The 21,683-nt window shown below is 43.8% G+C and overlaps 1 protein-coding gene across 3 annotated transcripts in view; it reads left to right on the plus strand.

Annotated features, from left to right (window-relative positions):
• Nucleotides 1–20,272, plus strand: part of LOC130366809 (aspartate aminotransferase, cytoplasmic-like) — a 41,862-nt gene extending 21,590 nt beyond the window's left edge. For all 3 annotated transcript variants that reach the window (XM_056569171.1, XM_056569173.1, XM_056569172.1), the window contains 6 exons: nucleotides 5,314–5,426; nucleotides 9,926–10,027; nucleotides 11,829–11,979; nucleotides 16,342–16,507; nucleotides 18,985–19,127; nucleotides 19,957–20,272. In XM_056569171.1, coding sequence (XP_056425146.1) covers nucleotides 5,314–5,426; nucleotides 9,926–10,027; nucleotides 11,829–11,979; nucleotides 16,342–16,507; nucleotides 18,985–19,127; nucleotides 19,957–20,138 — 857 coding nt within the window. In that variant the 3' untranslated portion in view covers nucleotides 20,139–20,272. The remainder of the gene's footprint in view (nucleotides 1–5,313; nucleotides 5,427–9,925; nucleotides 10,028–11,828; nucleotides 11,980–16,341; nucleotides 16,508–18,984; nucleotides 19,128–19,956) is intronic.
• The last annotated feature ends 1,411 nt before the right edge of the window (nucleotides 20,273–21,683 follow it).

Below are 21,683 nucleotides of genomic sequence, written 5' to 3' on the forward strand. Positions count from 1 at the left end.
TCTAATGACATACAAACCCCAGAAAAGACCCCCTAAAATTCATATAGACCCCAGACCACACCCCCTCCAAATACTAGACACCTCTTAAACAAAGCACAGTACAAACCCGTACAAACTCCCATATAAAAACAGACTTGACCTGCTTAAAAATATAAATCCTAGACTAGACCCTTAAAAATAAAGATCATAGAAGTGGACCTCCTCCACATAATTCAAACACCTACTAAATAAAGAGAACCCAGACCAGACCCCCTAATACAGACTACAAGATAAGACCTCTAAATAAATTAGAAAAAAAACTCTAAAGGCAGAATCCTGACCAACTAATAAATAAAGATCTCAGATCAGATCGCCTAATTAAATACTTACACCAGACCAGACTTTGAGTATACTCACCTCTCCTCATTCTTGCAGTCTGTAATCCGTTTACTAACTTTTTCGTCTGCACTTATCCCGAGGACTGCAGGAATGGATAGAAGGAAATATTTTGTCAGTATTTGGGGAACCCAGGAGCTTTGCCTGCTCTTTATGGGTATTGTTAGATGTTTTCTTCCCCACAGTTATGGCTGATATACTTTATCATGTAAACAGTGTTAAAGGGATACTACGCTGCCCACATCTTATCCCCTATCCAAAGGATAGGGGTTAAGATGTTAGATTGTGAGGGTCCCGCCACTGGGGGCCCCCGCAATCTCTGGGCCGACACCCCTGTCATTCGGGGCATGCAACAAACTCCGCTCCGTGCCCAATGACTGCCAATGCAGGCCACCATGCCCCCTCCATTCACATCTATGGGAGGAGGCATTACAGCTAGCCATCACGCCCACACCCATAGACGTGAATGGAGGGGGCATGACGTGACATCACGAACGCGGATGCTGCAAGCTTCCGTGTTCCGGATGCAGCAGCTGCCAGCCTGGAGATGGCGGGACCCCCGCGATCTAACATCTTATCCCCTGTCCTTTGGAGTACCCCTTTAAACAGCTAGAAGGAGCAGGTCTGTTGTGCCTGACTGTAGACTAGTACAGTACTTGAGGATTGTAAACTTGTACTTGGCGGTACTAAAGAGTGACAGGATACTATGATCTGAAAATTCTCTATTTATTATTGAGTTGTTCCTCAGAACAGAATTTGAAAAATAGATAGTCCCAAAGGACTGGTCCCTTTTGAAGTCAATGAATTGCTGTCATTGCTTATTGTCTTAAGGATGTAACTTAGGAAATCCTACTGCCATGAGAAAAATTCTTCTGTATGTACATAAGAAAACATTAAAACATAAATGATCAGGCAAGGTGATGCGTTTGTGGAGCGGGAGGGCAATTCTTCCAATCTGTAAATCTGATAAACAGATGTATGAGCTGCTATGTACTTACTTTTAACTCAGCACCTCTTCATGTTGTCTTATTGCCTCTGCTCTGTAAAATGGATTGAGCCTAGATAATATGCAGACAATGTGGCCAATCCAGTAACAATAGGAATAATAAAAATAATACAATTATATTTATATTTTTACCATTTTTGTTTAAACTTTTTGTTAGCTAGTGTTACTGCATATACAGAAATGGAATTCTGCTGGGGATGAAATAACTCAATTGTACTGGTAACAAGCGATCTAAGCGGCAGTAGTCAACGTCAAGCAGCAGCTGCCAAGGCAAATCATTTTTGAGTTGTATGAAAGAGAGAAAATCTGTGATCACATTGTAACATTGTTCCCCTTTAGTCGTCGCTTAGCATCAGTGATGTTTTAAAGCCCTATAGAAAATTATTACAGTGCTAGCTGCGCACCTATGCTTCCTCTGGATGGGTGGTGGTCCGAACAGCCAGACCCCCACTGATTAACTTGTTAACTGATATCCTGTGGCTTGGGAATACACCATTAAATCTCTTAGAGATGATATACCGTATATGGTCAAAGCAAAGAACTGGCACACTTATTTATAGAACTTTATAAAAGATTTAAGGGGCCTTTTTTTTTTTTTTACGAAATTAGGATATTATCCTTATCATTATTATTTTTAAAGTGCCCTTGGTTCCAGGTCCCTGTACACATTGACTAGTTTAAATACAATGAGCGTGAAACAGTAAATGACAATATGGAGTAAGAGAGGGCCCTGCCTGTGAGGACTTAGGGTCTATTCACACAGCAGAATTTCTGCTTGCCTAATTCCACCTCAAATGAGAGCCCAATAGACTTCTATGGGATTCTGCACTCCCATTCACACTTCTGAATTACCGCTTGCAAAATTCCGCAAGCGGAAATCCAGAAGTGTGAATGGGAGTGCGGAATCTCATAAAAGTCTATTGGGCTTTCATTTGAGGTAGAATTCCGCAAGCGGAATTCTGCATGCAGCAATTCTGTCATGTGAATAGACTCTAACAATGTACAAGGATAGGAAAGGGTTCTTAACAGTCAGGCTGGGAGACAGGCTGAGGAATCTCTGGGGGCGGCCGGCACCGACTGAATCGGTTGGTGCTAGGTCTGCACGGACATTGCCGTCCCAATAGACGGCAATGTATTCTGCATGTATTCTGCCAAAAGAGCAAGGTTATTCTTTTCGCAGCAAAAGGTCCGCCGCTGAATTTCTGTAGCATGAACAATACAGCAATGGGGTTCTTTTAAAACAGAATTTAGTATGGGAATTCAGTAGTGGGAACCTATCCATAAAACAGCCACGCCCCCTCCTATAGACTCGTATTGAAGGGGGCAGGCCGTGACATCACAAGGGGCGGATCCGTGACATAAAGATGCTCCAGCCCCTGTACTGCCCATCATTACGTGCAGAGCGAACTCACTCTGTGCAGTAATGACAGCGGGGTGCCGCAGCGGCAATCCCGGGGGTCCCCAGCAGCGGGACCGTAGCGATCTGACCTCTTATCCCCTATCCTTTGGATAGGGGATAAGATGTCTAGGGGCGGAGTACCCCTTTAAAAAATCTTAATCCTTTAGTACTTATTAGCTGCTGAATACTAGAGAGGAAATTCTTTTCTTTTTGGAACACAGTGTTCACTGCTGACATCACGAATTCAGAGCTCTCTGCCGACATCTCTGTCCATCTCTGCCGACATCTCTGTCCATTAAGAACTTGTCAGCAGAGAGCACTGTGTTCGTGATGTCAGCAGAGAGCACTGTGTTCCAAAAAGAAAATAATTTCCTCTGTACTAGTCAGCAGCTAATAAGTTCTGGAAGGATTAAGATTTTTTTAATAGAAGTAATTTACAAATCTGTTTAACTTTCTGGCACCAATTGATTTAAAAAACAAAAACAAAAAAAAACTTTCCCACTGGAGTAACCCTTTAAGGGTTGAATTTAGGCCTAAATATAGAAAAGACTGAGGGGTTCCCAAACATTCCAGCACTGCTGTATAATCAGAATGCTGCCTGTAACATTGAATTTAGCTTTAGGATGTTATCTGTTACATAACCTAATGGACTAAGACCTATTTCTTGCTGAGTAGTTATATAACATGCATTTGTAGCTCAGGAAGACCCATGTATACAAAGACTCTGGAGTGATGACACGGGTGCATCCGCTTTTCCAAAATTCCCAAAGAGGTCTTTAAACTTGGCATTAGTAAACATACGATCCTTGGCACGCTAATAACAATCAAAGCCACTCTTGGGAGAGATCTCACTTGGTGCCATATACACAGCTGACTTCCCCCTCCCCGCTGGCTGGAATTGTCTTTTCTTTCTTCTGACCCTTAAATGCCTACTGGGACATTGCCCACAGTCACAATCAATCACTATTCGTCTATTTTTATTCATTTCCTCCTTGTAGTTAAAGTCACCATTCTCTATTTCTTTGCTTTCAAGTTATCTTATTTCATGACAGGAAGAGCTGGGTGGTTACAGCAGTCAGAGGAAAAAACAGGAGCTGACTGGTATATAGCTTACTGGGGACTCTAGACGTATGGTATTTAGACTAAATATAAATATACTGCCATTTGGTCCCAACTTGGCAGGATCACACGCAATGTTATTGTATAGGATGGCACCTCCATTGTCTACTTACGTAATCTTAGCTTGGAGGATCAGAGAGCGATCAGTACAGTTGCACAATAATTCATTGCTATGCCAAGTGAATCCGGATACACAATATATAGAACGGCTAAAGTTTCCGGTGACCGGAGTCAGGTGACCTTTTTATGGAACAATTTTTGCCCTACAGAAAAAGTCAGTAGGTCAAGTTCTGGAGGGTAACAATTGCATGGAATCAATAGAGAATGTTATTGTTGTTTATGGACGGTAAAGAATCTTTGCATAATCAGGGTAGGTTTCTCCTCCGCCCTTGGACTCCAATGTAGATTTGGGCCACCAACTATACTGTGCCTCTCATTACACTGATATCTTCTGGACAGCCTGAGCCATTCTGGTCGGGACAAGCTGACTCCCTTCTGGTGCCCATAGGCTGAAATGGGTTATGAGAACCGACCTATGGAGCATAGTTTGTGCCAGATTCCAAAATACTGCATGCAATTTTAATTTTTTTGACCCAGGGCAACTATGATGGATGGCAACTGTTCCAGACCACCAGGCCTATGTGAACTTTGCTTTATTTATTACACGAAACCATTATTTTTGGCCAATATTGTCCTGTATAATAGTGCTATCGATCAGCCCATCGAGCATGGGTTTTATTTTGTTCTACTTCTTTTTTTTGGCCACACATCTCCCTAGGAGATGTGCAGCTGATGGATGATGGCAGGGTTGTAGTAATATTTGATTATGATCCTTAAAACCCGGGTTCTTACCTAATTGTCTGTGTGCTTCCAGTTTTGTCAATACCCTTTAAAGGGGTACTCCGCCTCTAGACAAAGGATAGTGGATAAGATGTCTGATCACGATGTCCCACCACTGGGGGCCCCCGCGATCTCCCTGCTGCACCCGGCGTTCATTTAGAGCATTGGGTGCAGCGCCGGAGGCTCGTAACATCACAGCTTCCCCTCAATGCATGTCTATGGGAGGGGCGTCACGAGCCTCCGCCCCACTTTGCCAGTCATCCGGTACGGAGCAAAGTTCGCTCTGTGCACCGTATCTTTGGGGCGCCACAGCCGAGATCACGGGGGTCCCCTGTGGCGAAACCCCCGCAATCAGACATCTTATCCCCTATGCTTTGGATAGGGTATATGATGTCTAGGGGTGGAGTACCCCTTTAAGAGTTGACACAACATTGCAGTGTGGGAGTTTTCTGTTGAAACCCCTCTCAAACTCTTTATTATATACAGTACATTGAGGTGTAGATCAGGACATATGAGCCTTGTATTCTAATATATGAATGATTCTTATCCTTGACTGGTTTCTTGTGTTTGCTAGACAGGTACCACTGGATATTTGAAGCTGCTGGGTTAACAGATATCTGGACATACAGGTTTTGGGATGAGAGAAATTTGGGCCTGGCATTACCTGAAATGCTAGAAGATCTGGAGGTAACATGACCACTATATTTACATGTGTCTCTGACCTGTGATTTATTTCTCCATTTTCTCCACAATTATTGGCAGCTTTCCCATTTTAACCATACAACCTGAGGGCACACAGCCTATGCTGGTACTATTTTTGCAGGAAGAGCAAGAATCAAATAAGTTGACATATTTTTTTCTTTTAGACCATTAAAACATCAATTATGAAATAAAAAATAAAATAGAAGCATAGAATGTGTCGGCAGATAAGAACCATTTGGCCTATCTAGTCTGCCCAATAATCTGAATCCTGTCAATAGTCCCTGGCCCTATCTTATATGAAGGATAACCTTATACCTATACCTATCCCAATCTTATATGAAGGATAACCTTATACCTATACCTATCCCTATCTTATATGAAGGATAACCTTATACCTATACCTATCCCTATCTTATATGAAGGATAACCTTATACCTATACCTATCCCTATCTTATATGAAGGATAACCTTATACCTATACCTATCCCTATCTTATATGAAGGATAGCCTTATACCTATTCCTATCTTATATGAAGGATAACCTTATACCTATCTCTATCTTATATGAAGGATAGCCTTATACCTATCTCTATCTTATATGAAGGATAGCCTTATGCTTATCACATGCATGTTTAAACCCCTTCACTGCATTTGCAGCGACCATTTCTGCAGGAAGGCTATTCCATGCCTCCACTACTCTCTCAGTAAAGTAATACTTCCTGATATTACTGCAGAAACCTTTACCCCTTTAATTTAAAAAGATGTTCTCTTGTGGTAGTTTTTATTCTTTTAAATATGCTCTTGTACAACATTTTGCCATAACACAGGACTTTGTAAGAGGTGTGTGTGTGTTTTAGGGATGAGCGAATCAAATCTGACGAATCTGAATTTGTTAAAAATTTCCGGAAAATTTTTATTTGCAACGAATGCGAATATCGCCGGGATTCGATCTCGCGAATCGCTTTGTTAAACTCCATTTAGTGCGGTCCAGGCTCCAGGGCATCCAAAATGGTGGATCTACATGTGAGGACATGGGGCAAGGAATCCTGGGAATCAGCAGCCAGTCACCCCTGTGATGTCACAGCCCTATATAATCGGCAGCCATCTTGCTGACAGTCACATCAGCATTCTATTATAGAGAGAGGGACAGAGAGCAGTGTGTTGCACAGAAAAGCATTTTTACAGCAGCGATTCCCCTCAAGCCCAAATCCAGCCTAGAAGCACTGATAGGGTAGGGAGTGAGATTAAGAGAGAGAGAGAGAGAGAGAGAGAGAGAGTGCAATTTTGGGGGTAGTGCACAGTGACTGTGTGCAGCAGCATTGGTGTGTACATCAACTGAAAAGCTAAAGTAGTCAGCCAGTTAGGGTGAGCAGAGCACTAAAAGCGTATTGTCCTCTTTTAAGTGTAACCTGTGCGTACATCTAAGTGGTGTACTATTTTGTTCCTGTAAAGTCTTAAGGGCCTAGTTACTGTGAAAGGCCAGACAAAAGTACATACCTGCTGGTTTTGTAGACAAATACTATTTTAAGCTTACTGGAGCACATTGTACTCACCTCATAAGTGCATACCACATACGTACATCTAAGTGGTGTACCATTTTGTTCCTGTTAAAGTATTAAGGGTCTAGATTCTGTGAAAGGCCAGCCAAAAGAACACACCTTCTGGTGTTGTAGACAAATACTATGTGGTGTCCCGGTACCGTATTGTATACGTTACCTTTGTGGAGGTCCCCATAGTCAGAGTCCCTAGGATGCCGGGGTCCCTCTTTTTTAGTTTTCCCCTTGTCATCCCTCTGTGACTATATAGAAGTTCATATAAGTATATAGATATGTATATATTTAGAAACCTACCTATTCACGTGATTAGGTTAGAACTCTATGGTTTTGCTACAGGACCTTTGGAGGTTCCCATGACATGTTCACCCACAATACACTGTAACGGTGAGTGACAGTTGTTAAGGACCAATCCAAAACGGCCAGCCCCTGCCCATATAAGGGTCCTGCGCCATCTTGATCCCTCTCAGGTTGCTGACTCTGGAAGAGGTAGGACCTCCACAGCTTGCAAGATGATTTACTAGGCCAAAGCCTTGCAGCCTAGGCCTTTAACATAGCGGATAGACTAAGCAATTCCCTGCTACTCATCGCAAGATCACTGGACCTAAACGCACCCCTAAATACAGCGGATCTCTGCTATACAATCCCTGAGAAGCTAAACTGAGCTTACCTGATCCCACCCAACTGTCAATCGCTGCTCAAGTTATATGCATAGAGACTCTGATATCTGGACTGTTACTATTGCTGCATATGCCAAAATTCTTCAGTAAAAGTTCCTGCAAGTTTTCAGTTAACAGTGGTTGTGGACAATCCTTTATTTCTGCATCATCTATTGCTCTTGGGAAGGGTGGCAATAGGACTATCAAGAAACACAGCATTTAACCCTCACCCTGACAGAGCCTATAGGTGGCTTCAGTATGAGGAGACCATATAGTGGCTGAATGACCCAGCGTGGAGGTGGCGGCAGCATGAGGAGACCATATAGTGGCTGAATGACACAGCGTGGAGGTGGCAGCAGCATGAGGATATAGTGGCTGAATGACCCAGCCTGGAGGTGGCAATAGCTTGACCATAGGGCCTCACAATTGAAAAGATTAAAGATATTATTAACATTTAAATTGAAGATTTCAAATACATTAACCTAAAAAGTTTTATTTAAGGTTCCAGCAGCATGAGGAGACCATATAGTGGCTGAATGACACAGCCTGGAGTTGGCGGAAGCATGAGGAAACCATATAGTGGCAGAATGAGCTCAGGCCTCTTGCTGCGACTCCTGCCTAGTCTGCTGCGACCTCTGCCTGTGCCTGATGAATTTAGGCCTCTACCACTCCTCTGTGCATGTCCTGGCACTTCTCTGCCTGACATACTTAGTGCGTATATGAGGGGAGGACAATACGCTTCACTACGCATAAAACAGTATTTGTCTACAACACCAGCAGGTGTGTACTTTTGGCTGGCCTTTCACAATATCTAGGCCCTTAAGACTTTAACAGGAGCAAAATGGTACACCACTTAGATGTACGAATGTGGTATGCACTTATGAGGGGAGGACATTGCGCTCCAGTATGCTTATAACAGTATTTGTCTACAACACCAGCAGGTGTGTACTTTTGGCTGGCCTTTCACAGTAACTAGACCCTTGATACTTTAATAGGAACAAAATGATACACCCTTTAGGTGTACGCACAGGTTACACTTAATAGAGGACAATACGCTTTTGGTGTTGTGCAGTACACAACACAACATGCTGCTCTCTGTCCCTCTCTCTCTGCAATAGAACGCTGATGTGACTGGCTGCAAGATGGCTGCCTATTATATAGGGCTGTGACATCACAGGGGTGACTGGCTGCTGATAAGGCTGCATGTGATTCAGGATCATCACACCTACCCACCTTCCCAACGTTCCTTGCACCATGAACCAACATGTGGATCCGCCATTTAGATGCCCTGGAGCCTGGACTGCACTAAATGGAGTTTAATGACGTGGTTCTAGAGATGGAATAACGGTGATATTCGCATTAGTTGCGAATACATTTTTTCCTGAAATTCATAACGGATTTGGATTCATCAGATTCGATTTGCTCATCCATAGTAGCAACTCATTGACACCCCAAAACATTATGGCATGGGTATAGGCATTGCTTCCTCAACATTCCATACTGTTATGTTAGTTCCAGGAAATTGCTTAGTTCTAGTGATATAATAGCACAGCTGAGGGCAGGAAGGGGTTAATGCCTTAAATAGGGCCATCCACTTTGGGCAATCTAGTTCTGTTTAAATTGTCATCTCCTGGAGCTCAATGTGATTAACTGTAGTCTAGGGGAGAAACCAGAAGCAAAAGTTGTAGTTTTTCTGTTGCTCCACCGCAGGAGAATATTTCCTAATTAACAGTCACAGTTATACAGATTTGTAAATTACTTCTATTTACAAAAAAAAAAAGTTTCAAGTATGTATCAGCTGCTGTATGCCCAGAAGACCATGTAGTCTTTCCAGTCAGACTCTGTGCTATCTGCTGCCACCTGTGTTCATGTCAGGAACTGTCTAGAGTAGAGACATAGAGCAAACCTCTTTTCTGTTGCTGCTCTGGACAGTTCCTGATAAAGGTGTCAGCAGAGAGCACTGTGGTCAGACAGAAAATAACAACACAACTTCTTCTGGAGCATACAGCAGCTGATAAGTATTGGAAGGATTAAACATTTTTAATGGGGAACACTAGATACATTTTGTGTCTTTTACTATTCTCCTCTTTCACTAAGATAGATGAGAATAGATGATTATATATATATATATATATATATATATATATATTTATATTTATTATTAACATATTATTATTAATAATAGTAATAATTATTATTATGTATTTAATATATATATTTTTTTTTTATTACTATTTTTTGTTATTTTTATTATTGTTTTTTGTTTTGTTAGAAATCTCCTGACTATTCAATTGTTGTTCTACCAACTTCCTGCAACCCATTAGGAATCCAACTCTGCAGCAGTGACTGGAAGCAGATAGCAGATGTCATGAAGGTGAGAAAAGGGGTAATGCTTTACTTTAGTTAATAATGTCATCAGATTAATGTGTCTTCAGAAAATGGCCTATTGTTTTTTTTTTTTTTTTTTCTATTTTACTTTCAATAGCAGTAGTCTTCAAACTGTGTACCTTCAGCTGTTGCAAAACTACAACTTCCAGCATGCCCAACCAGGGGAATTCTGGAAGTTGTAGTCTTGCAACTGCTGGAGGTCCACTGTTTGGAGACCACTGATCTATATTATTGAAAAAAAAATATCCTGAAATGTTGCAGTTTTTATACTGGCCACTTGGCCTAACACTAAGCTGAGACTTCCTGTTCTGTACAGATCACTTCCCAGCAGTGTCCTCCTTATCATGGCAGACAATAGAGAAGACACCATTCACAATAGCTAAAGCTCACAGCTCAGCCTCCCTCACCCTGTGGAATGACCTCTGTACAAGTCACAGAGCATGCCTAATAAACTCTTCCATTTATATCAATGAGTAAAGCATAGGACTAAATGTCATCAAAAACAGCTCAGACAGGGTGACTGCCCCCCCAGGGGCTTTGCTATAGGTGCTGAGGTAGCAGTCACACAGGGACTCTGGTACCTAAGGGGCCCCCAAGCACATCTGCTACAGTATTATAACTGGCAGAATTTGGATCAGGGCCCAAAAGCTAAAAGTTACACCTCTGCTGCCCCCATGATAATAAACAAAAAAATAAATTTACAATAAAAAATTGAAACAGTTAAATCCAAAGGATAGGGGATAAGATGTGGGATCGCGTGGGTCCCGCTGCTGGTATGACATCACGAGGGGCATGGCCGTGACGTCACAACCCCCACCACCTGCTTTAATCGCTCGGAACAAAATGTTCTGAACGCTGGGGCAGCAGAGTACCCCTTTAAGACAGAAAGAAAAAGTTTCAGTATCTGGCTCTACATAATAAAAAAAGAAATATGCTGAAATAGTTAATAGATCATGTGGTCAGCATTATCAGGCTTAAAGGTGTCCTTGGCTTTAGCCCCTATTCTATTTCCTGGTGCCGGGCCCAATACATCACACTGCTGTTCAGCCTATACCTAGGGTGTCTGAGAAGTGGAGGTAAGTCATGATTTTTTGTTTCAATGACGGGAGCCTGGGCAAGTTTTTTTTTTTTTTCTTTTTTACAGTCTAAAGCGATCCTTTACAGCCAAGAAAGACTGTGAGTAAATCATGTTTTGTTTATCTGCTTCTTATAAACACATACATTTTTCTAAGGCTGGGTTCACGCTACGTTTATCACATACAGGGACTGGATCCAGCGGGGAGATGGGAAAACCGGGCACTCCCGTATCCCAGCCGGACACGGGTCCGTATCTCATTCATTTAAATGAGCCGACCGGAGTCAGATAGTGACTCTGGTCGGCTCATTTTTGCCCCATATCCGGTTTTGTGACCGGACCTAAAACCATGGTATACCCCAGTTTTAGGTCAGTCTAAACTGGAAACAGGGCAAAAATGGGCTGACCGGAGTCACTATCTGACTCTGGTCAACTCATTCAAATGAAAGAGCCAGCCGGATCCAGTCCCCATATGTGATAAACATAGTGTGAACCCAGCCTTACTGTGTTTTTGGAGTGCAGTTTACAGACACAAATGTGTGAACGCAGCCTAAGCAACCGGGTGGTATTCATCTGTCCTGTGATGATCACACCGGTGCAGGGTGCGTTACAGGTCAAATATCAGAGCAGCGTCGTGTAAGGAGTTGTGCACATTGGTGATCAATTTGCTACTTTTCTGCATTTTGGGTAAACATTCTTATATTCATTTCAGAGAAAGAGCATGTTCCCATTTTTCCACCTTAAAGATCAGGGCCTGGCCTCTGGAGACGCTGACATAGATGCGTGGCCTGTGCGCTACTTTGTAGCTGAAGACTTTGAACTCTTCTGCGCCCAATCCTTTTCTGCCAGTTTTGGATTATATGGTGTGTATAGATTTATTTTTTATTTTTTAATAACAAGAGATATGTGAGACTCCACTCTGTACATTCTATTTAATAAAAATTAAATGTCTGTGTTTTTCATGTGTAAGATAAAGTTTGTTTTAATTTATGTAACCTAGATTGTGTGCGATATTGCGTGACTGCTTCTTTATGTATTGTCTAGTTTATTGCAGTCATTGCACGGATATTGTCTCGCACTTATAGCTGTGCCCATTCAGGCCCCCCTGGCTATGGGGCCCAGTCACAATTGCGACCATTGGGACCTCTATAGCTACACCACTGGCTGTGTGTATTTATTACATGGTGTTGCCTGTAGATTCAATAATGTAGGTATGAAACATACAATATTTATTAAATATCAATTACATGGTGTCTATTATCTGTGTAGTATTGTTAGACACATGGTTGTACATTCCATAGAAGGTATAGTTTGTGTATGAATTAAATATTGTGTATATAGAGAATGCCACTCTACTGTAGGGCTAGTATATATATATATATATATATATATATATATATATATATATATATAGTTATGATTCGGCAGGCTGGATGTGGATCCTCTGTGTCAGCGAAGGATTGGCGTGGACCGTGTCGGTGGACCGGTTCTAGGTTGCTACTGGTATTCACCAGAGCCCGCCGCAAAGCGGGATGGTCTTGCTGTGGCGGTGGCAACCAGGTCGTATCCACTGGCAATGGCTCAACCTCTCTGACTGCTGAAAAGGCGTGGGACAGAAGGACTAGACAGAGGCGTGGTCAGACGTAGCAGAAGGTCAGGGCAGGTGGCAAGGTTCGTAGTCAATAGTGATAGTAGAAGGTCTGGAAACACAGTTATGGCAAACACAGTAAACGCTTTCTCTAGGCACAAGGGCAACAGGGAAGGGGAAGTGAGGTTATATGGACGTGGAGCAGGTGGAAGCTAATTAGACTAATTTGGGCCAGGCACCAATCATTGGTGCACTGGCCCTTTAAATCTCAGAGAGCTGGCGCGCGCGCCCTAAGGAGCGGAGCCGCGCACACCAGGACGTGACAGCCGGGGACCGGGACAGGTGAGTAGCTTGGGATGCGATTCGCGAGCGGGCGCGTCCCGCTATGCGAATCGCATCCCCGCCGGCAGTGTCAGTGCAGCGCTCCCGGTCAGCGGGTCTGACCGGGGCGCTGCAGAGAGGGAAACGCCGCGAGCGCTCCGGGGAGGAGCAGGGACCCGGAGCGCTCGGCGTAACAGTACCCCCCCTTAGGTCTCCCCCTCTTTTTGTCTGGTTGTCGCTTCACATGAGAAGAGGCCATTGGAAGCGATTCTTGAGTTTCTTTCTGGAAGACAGAAGTCCTGGGTAAATTCATCCATGGCAGGCAGTCCAGAAGAAGTGGGAATGGGGAGGGGGGGCAGAGGGTGAAGGTTGCCACGGGGCAGAGTGTTACCAGGAAGGGGGCTATGAGGAGGCAAAATCTTTGCTCGTTTTTTGCAAAAAATGTCAGCATAGTCCTGATAGGCCTTGGGGAGACCTGGTATAGGAGGAGTCACTGAGGTTTGACTGACGGGACTGGGAGCCGACGTGAGGCATTTTTTGTGGCAAGAAGCACCCCAACTCTTGATCTCCCCGGTGGTCCAGTCAAGGGTAGGAGAATGGCGTTGGAGCCATGGCAGACCGAGGAGGACTTCAGAGGTGCAGTTGGGCAGAACAAAAAATTAAATTTTTTCGTGATGCAGTCTAATGCTCATGAGCAGGGGTTCTGTGCGTTAACGCACAGTGCAGTCCAATTTTACTCCGTTGACCGAGGAAATGTAGAGCGGCTTGACGAGACGGGTCACAGGGATGTTGAACTTATTAACAAAAGAGGCCAAAATAAAATTTCCCGCAGAACCAGAGTCCAAGAAGGCCACAGCTGAGAAGGAGGAGTTGGCAGAGGGAGAAATCCGCACGGGCACAGTGAGACATGGAGAAGCAGACTTCATACCAAGAGATGCCACTCCCACGTGAGCTGGGTGCGTGCATGCGTTTCCCAGACATGGAGGACGAATAGGGCAATCCACTAGGAAATGTTCGGTACTAGCGCAGTACAGACATACATTTTTATCTCTGTGGCGAGTCCTCTCTTCATGGGTCAGGCGAGACCGATCCACTTGCATAGCCTCCTCGGCGAGAGGCACAGGGGTAGATTGCAAAGGATACTGGGAGAGAGGTGCCCAGAGATCAAGGTCTTTTTCCTGGCGGAGCTCCTGGTGTCTTTCAAATGGATAAGTTCATGCAGGTTGGCAGGAATTTCTCGTGCGGCCAGCACATCTTTGATGTTACTGGATAGGCCTTTTTTAAAGGTCGCGCAGAGAGCCTCTTTGTTCCAAGATAATTCAGAGGCGAGGGTACGAAATTGGATGGCGTATTCGCCTACAGAAGAATTTCCTTGGACCAGGTTCAGCAAGGCTGTTTCGGCAGAAGAGGCTCGGGCTGGTTCCTCGAAGACACTACGAACCTCAGCGAAGAAGGACTGAACAGTGGCAGTGACAGGATAGTTGCGGTCCCAATGCGGTGTGGCCCATGACAAGGCCTTCCCAGACAGGAGACTAACCACGAAAGCCACCTTTGACCGTTCTGTGGGAAATTGGTCCGACAACATCTCCAAATGTAAGGAACATTGAGACAGGAAACCACAGCAGAGTTTAGAGTCCCCATCATATTTGTCCGGCAGGGACAAGCGGAGGTTAGGAGCTGCCACTCGCTGCGGAGGAGGTGCAGGAGCTAGTGGAGGAGATGGTTGCTGCTGTAGCTGTGGCAGAAGTTGCTGTAGCATGGCGGTCAACTGCGACAGCTGCTGTCCTTGTTGGGCGAACTGTTATCCTAGTTGTGCTATCTGTTGAGACTGCTGGGCGACCACCGTGGTAAGGTCAGCGACAACTGGCAGCGGGACCTCAGCGGGATCCATGGCCGGATCTACTGTTAGGATTTGGCAGGCTGGAGGTGGATCCTGTGTGTCAGCGAGGGATTGGCGTGGACCGTGTCGGTGGACCGGTTCTAGGTTGCTACTGGTATTCACCAGAGCCCGCCGCAAAGCGGGATGGTCTTGCTGTGGCGGTAGCAACCAGGTCGTATCCACCAGCAACGGCTCAACCTTGCTGACTGCTGAGAAGGCGTGGGACAGAAGGACTAGACAGAGGCGTGGTCAGACGTAGCAGAAGGTCAGGGCAGGCGGCAAGGTTCGTAGTCAATGGTGATAGCAGAAGGTCTGGAAACACAGTTATGGCAAACACAGTAAACGCTTTCTCTAGGCACAAGGGCAACAAGATCCGGCAAAGCAGGGAAGGGGAAGTGAGGTTATATGGACGTGGAGCAGGTGGAAGCTAATTAGACTAATTTGGGCCAGGCACCAATCATTGGTGCACTGGCCCTTTAAATCTTAGAGAGCTGGCGCGCGCGCGCCCTAAGGAGCGGAGCCGCACGTGCCAGGACGTGACAGCCGGGGACTGGGACAGGTGAGTAGCTTGGGATGCGATTCGCGAGCGGGCGCGTCCTGCTATGCGAATCGCATCCCCGCCGGCAGTGTCAGTGCAGCGCTCCCGGTCAGCAGGGCTGACCGGGGCGCTGCAGAGAGGGAAATGCCGCGAGCACTCCGGGGAGGAGCAGGGACACGGAGCGCTCGGCGTAACATATATATATATACTATAAACAGTGTGTGCACACATTATATATAGTGTGTATTACATGAATTTTTTTATCTTTACACATTATATATAGTGCACTTTACATACGTTTATATTTTCTCTGTCTACAGTATAGTGCACATTACGTGAATTTATACTTTGTGTATATATATATATATATATATATATATATATATGTATAGTTGATTAAATACATTTATATTTTGCTTGTATGCATTATATAGTGTTTATTACATGAATGTATACTTTATCTGGATACATTATACATAGTGTGTATTACACACATTTATGTATTTGTCTATATACATTATATAGTGTTTATTTCATGACTTTATTTGTCTGTATACATTATCTATAGTGTACATTACACAAATGTATATTGTATCTGTGTACAATATGGTGTATTACATGAATTTATATTTTGTCTGTAAATATATATAGTGTATTACATTAATTTATAGATTGCCTGTATACATTATATACAGTGTGTATTACATGTATTTACGTTTTGTATAGTTTGTTCTAATTTAATTGCAGTTACCAAGTCAAATGAACATGATGCCATCTAGTGGCAGAAACATTAACTGCAATGTTTGCATTTTGTGGGCAATGGTGGTGTCTCATTCATACACATTTCTTCTGCCTGAATTTGAAATGTTGTGAGATCTTCTGTGTTCTCTGATCTGCAGGTGAGAGAGTTGGGAATTTGTTATTTGTTATGAAGAGCAATGAAGTTCTTCTCAGTGTCCGCTCCCAGCTCGAAGGTCTTGTCCTTGGAATATGGTCAACACCAACATGCGTCGGTTCACGGGTTATAGCAACAGTACTGAACAATCCATCATTGTATGCAGAATGGTACGCTTTCCTGTTATGTATAGTTTTCTGGTGGGCAATGATCGAGCCCCCTGATTGGATTCCTGTGTTCATTCTGAGCGGAGATCCATGGATGGGCCTTGTCATAAGTTAAAGTGGACCTGTTAAGGAAAACAGGGGCTAGATAGGACTATTCATCATGATTCAGACATAGTCCTTTCCACGTCCGAAATGTAATTCTGGGAGCATTTCCCAGCACGGTAAGAGCCCAGGGTTAGCCAGCCTGTGTCCTCTTCTACATCACCTCTGTGCCTGCTTGTCTATGCCTACCAACCTTTCATGGCTAACCCTGGGCTCTTGCCCTACTGGAGGAATGCCCCCTGGGCACTTAAAGGGCTGCTCTCCCCCTAGACATCTTATCCCCTATCCAAAGGATAGGGAGTAAGATGTCTGATCGTGGAGGTCCCGCCGTGGGGGACCCTCGCAATCTCCCTGCTGCACCCGGAGGCTTGTGATGTCAGGGCTGCCAGGGTTTTTTTTATTTATTCTTTTTTTTTTTTTGTCTAAAATGTCACAGCCACGCCCTCTCAAAGCAAGGCTATGGGAGGGGGCATGACGGTCGTCACACCCCCTCCCATAGACTTGCATTTAGGGGGCATGGTCAAGGGGGCAAGGCCGCATCGCCAGTCATCCGGCACGAAGAAAAGTTTACTCCATGCACCGGATGTCTGGGGTGCCACAGCCGAGATCCCAGGGGTCCCCAGCAGCTGGACCACCGTGATCAGACATGTTATCCTCTATCCTTTGGATAGGGGATAAGATGTCTAGGTGCAGAGTACCCCTTAAAGCCTTGAATTTTGACAAAAAGGCTTAGATCTCAGTCCTGGAAAAGACTATTTAAATAAAAGAAAGGTATTCCTCTAATCCTGATGAGAAGCCCTATCTAGCCATGTGCTTATTTATCCTGCTGGCAGGTCTGTTTTAATAGAGAAAAGAATGCAGATGCTCTAAAAAGACCCAGGGAAAGGGGTTGTATAAACCAAAGCATCATAAACTGTTAGCAGGATTGCAACATAGTCCAATTAGAATCTTTCATCCATGAAGGCATTTCCCTACGCAGATTTTTACAGGAAGTTAGGCTGATCAGACTGTGACTTGTTGTAAAGGAAATCAGTAGTGCGAGTGACACCGATGATAACAATACTTACCTACCCCCAATCTGTGGTCCTCCTCGTTTGGGCAACAGGCATGGGACACACGCATAGCTCCAGGAGAGCACTGAAGCAGTGACATCAGCTCGCGGCCAGAACGAGGAGGTTAACAGCAAAGGGGACCACGGATCAGGGGTAGGTAAGTACCATTATCATCAGTGTCACCCACAGTACACACATGTACAAACAGGTGAGGTTAATGCTAGTGAAACTGATGACAGTTTCTCTTTCAGTTGTCATAAATCTGCTCCCCTAGGTCTCCCTCTTCCCTAACACAGAACTGCGAATACTATACTCCCCAAGAATGATTTAGTAGTGTTGAGCGGCATAGGCCATATTCGAATTCGCGAATATTCGCGAATATATGGACGAATATTCGTCATATATTCGCGAATATTCGCATATTCGTTATAGTCTCGTTTTATTTTCGCATATGCGAACATTCGCGTATGCGAAAATTAACATATGCGAATATTAACATGCAAAGATAGAACACGCGAAAATTCGCATATGCGAAAATTAGCATATGCGAATTTTCGTATATGCGAATTTTCGCGCGCCAGTCTCACACAGTAGTATTACAGCCTTCTTTACACCACATAAGCTGGAAGCAGAGAGGGATGATCACTGTGATGTGTACTGTGAAATAAAAAAAAAAAAAAAAAAAAAACGAATATTCGTAATTACGAATATATAGCGCTATATTCGCGAAATTCGCGAATTCGCGAATATGCGATATTCGCGAATAATATTCGAATTGCGAATATTCGTGAGCAACACTATGATTTAGCAGGTTATTTAAGATTTTGGATGTACGTAGTGCATGGAGTTTTCTTTTCTGTTTAATATTTTCTCCCAATCACTGCAAGAACAGCCTTTGTTTAATAAAATATGAAACACCACAAATCTCCACATCAGAGAGGTGACACCACATAGTTGGTTTGCTGATAGTGTCCCTTGAGAAACCCTGACGAATGGGTGTAAAATGCGTCGGGACTGTAACATTGATTTATTTACCAGCACAGGCATTATTTTCTGCACATCTACTGAACAGCTTTGAAATGTCCTGTTGCATTGTAAAAACACTGTACTGGTGGATCAGATAATCAAATTCATTAGCTGTTGCAAAACTACAAATCCCAGAAAAGGCTGTCCAAACATGCTGGAAGTTGTAGTTTTGCAACAGCTGAAGGCACACTGTTTTGAAAACACTACCCTAGAAGATGATGGTGGTGGTTCATATTTTGGAATATCTTGAGAATTTTACTCAATATCAATAAAGTGTATTTTTTTCCCCCCGTTTTATAGGCAGGAAAGCCTAAAAATGTCAGTAAGACGTCTTATGATTGTCCGAGAGAAAATCAGGGAGAAGCTAAGGCTTCTGGAGACCCTAAAATGTTGGGACCATCTCAATAAGCAGGCTGGTCTGTTTGCTTATATGGGGTTAACATGTAAGTAGCTTTATGGTGGGTAAATGTAAGTGAAACAAATGTAACCTCTTGGTGACCCATCATGGTTCTTATTCATCATGGAGCCGCTATGGGTGTATGGAGAGGGCTCCTGACTAGAGTTGATACTAGTAGTTGGGGGCAACCGATAATAGTAACATACAGCAATCCCTATGGCCAGCTATTTGACAGCAGCATTTAAATGCATATTAAATTAATTGTTGCTGGTGCAGTGGGTCCAGGCAACCTCCATAGCTGCTGGTCTTCTCCTATTTATAGAGCCTGTCTGTGGCAGACTCTACCAATCCAGTGCAGACTTCATGGACTTATGCAGTTCATAGGTACACAGGTAATCTAAATAAAACACCCCTGTTAAAGAAGTGGTCCAATCATAAACAACTTATTCCCTGTTCACAGGATAGGGGATTAGTGTCTGATCACGGGGATCAGACTGCTGGGATCCCCCGTGATCTCTGAATGGGCCCTGGCTTTCTTAGAGGAGTGCTTGCTGGGGATGGCACGTGCTCTATTCTTTTCTATGCGATTTCTGGAAATGCCCGAGTACAGCACTCAGGTCTCTTCAACGCTCCCATAGAGAATGAACGGAGCGAGTACCATCCCAGCAGTCTGATCTTCCATGATCAGACACTTATCCCCAATCCTGTTTATTGCTGGACCACCCCTTTAATGAACTAGATCCTATTCAGATTGGAGCCATTGCTAGGAATTAGCATTTGGAACAATATTCTATTATAAATTTATGGGAATATTTCCATTTAGAAGTCGTATGTGCTGAAGAAATCCAACCACTTATTTTTTTTCCCCATTTCAGCAAGTCAAGTGGACATCCTGGCCAAGAATAAGCACATATATCTATCTGAACATGGACAGATGAACATCTCAGGCCTCAATGCCAGTAATCTGGATTATGTTGCGCAGTCCATTCATGATGTCACTATGAACCAGTTTTCGGCAAAAACTGCAAGGCATTCTAGAGCAGAAAAACAATTTTAAGACCCCTTAGGTTACCAGAGTTACCCACGACCCAGAAGTTGATGGTCTATCACCATTGTATTCATGCCAGTGTTCATACCCGCTTGGGTGCTATAGATGTAATCGTACCATAAAGAAATAAAAAGACGTGTCATGAGCTACATGGTGAGTGCCTCTCTTTGCTTCTTACATCTGGACTGTCCTTAGGATAGGCCAATAATATCAGATCAGTACAGGCCCGACTCTCAGCACTCTCACTGGTTGGCTGATTGAAGTGGCCGCCATATGCCAGACAGGGTTGTGTCCCCTTCATTTGTCAAGCTCAGCGCATACTTTTAGCAGAGGCATTGTCTTGTATTACAGATATGTAACATGGAAAAAGGGGAGAGACCCTTGTAGAAATGTTCTTATGTGTTTATCCTTAAATATGCCAATATTAAAGTAAACACACTTACCTGGCTGACAACTGGACGAATAATAACCACCTCTGGCACCCCACAGTCCAGGATAGCCTCATTTCCAATAAAAGATTCACCATATTCTTTGACCATATTGTACAAACCAGAGGTAATTTTATGAACACAATAGGCCTTGTTTACTAAGGCTTTTCTGGGTAGATTTTGCAGCGTTTTTTTGTGTTGCATGTGTTGTGTGTCAGAATTTGCGACAAAATATCCCAAAAACTACAAATTTTACTTAGAAAATGGGAAAAAGGGGCGTGGCTGTTAGGAAAAGTGACATGCCTCAGAAAAAGGGGGCGTATAGCCAGACAACACATTATTAATATACATCTGTGGTAAAAGGTAAAAAAGCTGAAATGTATTGCTAGGTATAACAAATGAACCAATGTTATTACTGGTAGTGATCAATGCCCTCTAGAAGCCTTTGTAGCTAATGATTGAAGCACAGATATGTCCACCCTTATGGTTCCAAGAATTTAGTAAAAGACTTCTTCTTATGATTCTAATTCAATACACTTTCATGACATGCGAGTAAAGCCCCCACATCACACCCATTATATGGACACTTATAAACACCTATAGCTTATACATCCGCCCACAGCAGTCTTTCGCAACCAGGGTGCCTCCAGCCAGATGCGTAACTTGCTTCAGAGCTTCAGGGTCCCGATGCAAATACTGTACCAGGGCCCTGTGTCTAGTATGTGCCATTTATAATACTGGTGTTTTCTTATGGGGCAGATGTGCCTTTGAGCCTCCTTAGGCACCAGGGACCCGGTGTGACTGCTACCTTGGCACTCCATATGTCTCTGCCTCCAGCTGTGTCAAAACAACAATTTCCAGGCATTGGGGAATTTTGCAACAGCTAGGGGCACACTGGTTGGGGAACACTGCTTTAGAGATGCACTTTATAGCTTGCCCAATGGACAAAGACACAATAGACAGGAAAGGAGTTGACCCAATTGTCTTTTATAGGAGAGTTTTCTAGGCATGCTCTGTGTCCTAAAAATATGTCATTTTGTGATGAGGGATGGATGGAGTGGGTTGAGTTCTGACTGTCTCCTTTTGTGAATGGCCTGATACCCTCTTATCTATACATTAGTGTTAC

Source organism: Hyla sarda, chromosome 4 (genome assembly GCF_029499605.1).
Source record: "Hyla sarda isolate aHylSar1 chromosome 4, aHylSar1.hap1, whole genome shotgun sequence".
In the NCBI taxonomy this organism is placed as follows: Eukaryota; Metazoa; Chordata; class Amphibia; order Anura; family Hylidae; genus Hyla; species Hyla sarda.